The sequence below is a fragment of the Cryptomeria japonica genome, chromosome 3 (assembly GCF_030272615.1).
Source record: "Cryptomeria japonica chromosome 3, Sugi_1.0, whole genome shotgun sequence".
Taxonomy (NCBI): domain Eukaryota; kingdom Viridiplantae; phylum Streptophyta; class Pinopsida; order Cupressales; family Cupressaceae; genus Cryptomeria; species Cryptomeria japonica.
In genome coordinates, this window is record NC_081407.1 from 454126427 (window position 1) to 454130045 (window position 3619).

At 35.6% G+C, this 3619-nt stretch overlaps 1 protein-coding gene across 1 annotated transcript; it reads right to left on the reverse strand.

The window, feature by feature from the left end:
• Positions 1–390: 390 nt before the first annotated feature.
• LOC131065964 (probable xyloglucan endotransglucosylase/hydrolase protein 10) lies at positions 391–3154 on the reverse strand. The gene is made up of 4 exons (XM_058000882.2): positions 2808–3154; positions 2619–2719; positions 1535–1728; positions 391–975 (listed from the first exon to the last, which is right to left on the reverse strand). Exons 1-4 carry the CDS (start codon positions 2986–2988, stop codon positions 582–584), a joined length of 870 nt encoding a protein of 289 aa, XP_057856865.2. The 5' UTR covers positions 2989–3154; the 3' UTR covers positions 391–581.
• Positions 3155–3619: the final 465 nt, after the last annotated feature.

The following is a 3619-nucleotide window of genomic DNA, read 5'->3' on the forward strand; positions in this document are numbered from 1 at the left end:
AAAAAATTATATATATATCAAGTATAATCTTGAATACCTAAAAAATCTAAAATCAATGATTATATGTTAATCGAATTTAATATACACTTGTGATAGTTCATCAATTGCATTTAAGAAATATATATTGACAATCTTATCAAGATACATGTGATAAGTTTTACTAGGTCTAAAGCACAACAAAAGCCACACACAATGAACAATAATAATAACTTTTGATAACTTTCCAACACAAATGCTATACATAATGAGTAAGGATAAAATGGTGTGTTCTTTTTAATTAAAAATGAAACATCTCACACAATGTGGAGAAGAAATGTGACAAGTTTTGCTAGATAAAAAACACTAAAAACACCATACACAATAAATAATAATTACTTTTGACAACATTCATAATGAATAAGTAAAAGGTGGTGCACTCTTCTTTATTGAAAACGAAGCATCTCCAACAATGCCAATGGAAATAAAGATAGGCATATGTATACTAAGCGAATAAAAAATCAAGCTTTCTCAATTGTACTAAATGGCTTGAATGAAACAAAGTTTCCACACCCAGTGAGACTAAGGTATTGAGAGAGAAAAAGCTAGATCTTGTGGAAACATTCAGTGGGAATCCCTCTGGTCTTGTCGTTGCAGTAGTCATAGATGAGGAAATGGCTTCTGGTCCACCTGAGCATCGCGCTGTCCCTGGAACTCAGGAAAGCATACTTTCTCTCATTCCACCAATTGTTTGTGCTCCCACCTTTGCAAAACCTGGGGTTGCCATTCCACACACATCCATCAATGTACAACTCTGTAAAACCAGCCACAAATGGGTCATTGTTCCTCCAAGTGATCTTAGTTTTCCCTCCGTTTGTTGCCCAATCCTCCCCATTCCAGATGCTTGCATACAAAGACATGGGTTGCCTTCGTGGGTATGCTATGCCCAATACTGCATTGTTCTTGTGTGCTCTGATTAGGACTCCATCCACAAAAAATCTGCACCCATTACAAAGCCATCGTTAGCATTAGCGTTGCATTGAATTCATTTCAATTAATAAGTTATAATGGATTCGTCTGTGTTTTCAATCGATATTTCGGATTACATTCATGATTCATCACAATCTACGATTGCTTGTAGATTCATCTATGTTTTTTTTCTAATCGACATCTAGAACCACCAGAGAATGATGATGGATCACAAAGTGTGATCTGAAAGAGAGATTGAAAAACAAACACATAAGAATCCAAAAAACACAATCTTATCTAATCGTGTACACTGGGTTGAAAAAAGAATAAAGGTCTTCCAAAACAAGTTTCTATGTCCCTTGTCCAAATTTAGGATATATGTTTGCTAGATTTAGTTATGATATTTGTGCAATTCCTTTTTGTGACTTTACCGTTTAACTAGTTTTTGTTTGCCCATATTTTTGTAAAAGAGTTGGGACCCCTTTAGAAACTCCTTACTAATCATTAGTCAAACCAATCTTATCTAATCTACATAGACGAAAAAACACTCATGCCAACTATTGAAGTTATAATAGTTCAATGTACTCACAAAATATGGTATCGGTTCCAAAACACGGTGTAGGTATGGAATTGAGCAGTGGGGTCGAACCAAAGGCCAATCCTTTGCTCCCTATTGCCATAGCCATCAGAGAAAATATTTGTTTGCATGATGTATTTTTTGCCCACCACGTTCCCCAGAAATTCAATGTCTATCTCATCTCGGTTAGGCTGATTGGAATACAACTGCACAACAAACAAAAATGATTTTTTTTAATAACATTCACTAGACCAAACAATCTAAAGAATCAAAAGTTGCATCTTTAGCACATTTTCAAAAAGAAATGAAATTCAAGACTTCTGATGATATACACAAGATTATACAATCAAATGAAACAAGAGCCACAACCTAAACATATTTTCAAAAAGAAATGAAATTCAAGAATTCTAATGGTGTGCACAAGGCCAAACAATCTAAAAGACCAAGAGTCACACTCTTAACACATTTTCAAGAAGAAATGAACTTCAAGAATTCTAATGACGTACACAAGACCAAACAATCTAAAGAACCAAGAGTTGTGCCCTTACCACATTATCAAGAAAAAATAAAATCCAAGAATTCTAATGACGTCAACGAGACCAAACAATCTAAAGAACCAAGAGCTGCACCCTTAACACATTTTCAAAAAGAAATGAAATTCAAGAATTCCAATCTAAAAAACCACGAGACAAAACCTAACACATTTCCAAGAAGAAATGAAATTCCATAATTCTAATGACGTACACAAGACCAAACAATCTAAAGAACCAAGAGCCTCACCTTTAACACATCTTCAAGCTGAATGAAATTCAAGAATTCTAATGACAACAAGACTAAACAATCTAAAGAATAACAGCCTCACCTTGAACACATATTTCAAACTGAAATGAAATTCAAGAATTCTAATAAAGTACACAAGACCAAACAATCTAAAGAACCAAGAGCCACACCCTTAACACATTTTTAAGAAGAAATGAAATTCAAGAATTCTAACGACATCCACAAGACCAATCGATCTTAAAAACCAAAAGCCAGATCCTTTTAACACATTTTGAGGAACAAGAAGAGAATTGCAATTCAGTGGAGGGATCATTACATAGTAGGCTACAACTGTTCCGGCTGAATTTCCCGGTGGAAGCTTTATCCTCACTTCGAACTTGCCAAACAGATACGCTTGCTTGGAAGCAAAGCCAGCGCCTGAAAATCCAAACCCAAATACCAATCAACCACTGAAGAACTCATCTCTGCAAAAACCCACAAATCTGAATGATATGAATTGTCTTACCTGAGCGCCTGTCAAGAGAAATCTGGACAGTGCGGCCGCCATTGAGCCTTCTGACATGATCAGGTGCCCATGTCACATAGAAATCATCATCAAAAACTCCAGAAGTACGAAGCCCAGCACTTCCCCATATCAGGCCAAGCAAAGCCAAAACAAAACTCAAACCACCTTTGCTCATTGCCATTTCCAAATCTTGTGGGCAAAAAAATCTCTGAAACTTGTACGATATGCAGTGATGAATTGATGGATGGAAATCCAAACCAGGCAATTTATAATGTTTGAAGATAGCTTGGTTGGAGAGCTTGGGTCGGATTCAGTTTTATGGGTATTAATGAATATGAGAATGGATTTGGGAATTGGGAATCCGACCAAGCTCCCCAACCAAGCTATCTCATCTTTTCCATATTCTTTGAGTACAGGTGAGAAACACAGCGATACAACCAAAATTCTTTCAGTGGTTACACTCAAAGTGTGATTGTTATGGAAAGCAGAAAAAGGTTTGTCGGTCTGTGAGAGCTGAGAGCTTACTTTGAAACTACAAAGTAAAAAACAAAGTCTTTAGCTCAGCCTGACTGGAAAACTCCATACTAAAGATGCTCTGTTTTTTCATTATTCTTAAACATGATGACCTGGAAAATGACTGCATTTTTATCACTATCAGTCTTGTGAGGGCATTTCATTGTATAAAAGAAATTCCTACATTATAAAACAATTGGCATTTCATTTTAAAAGGAAATTCCTACATTGCAAAACAATTCATGTACGTAAGGAATTTGATGTTGAGGTTCTTTTTATTTTTATTCCTCCATGCTTCT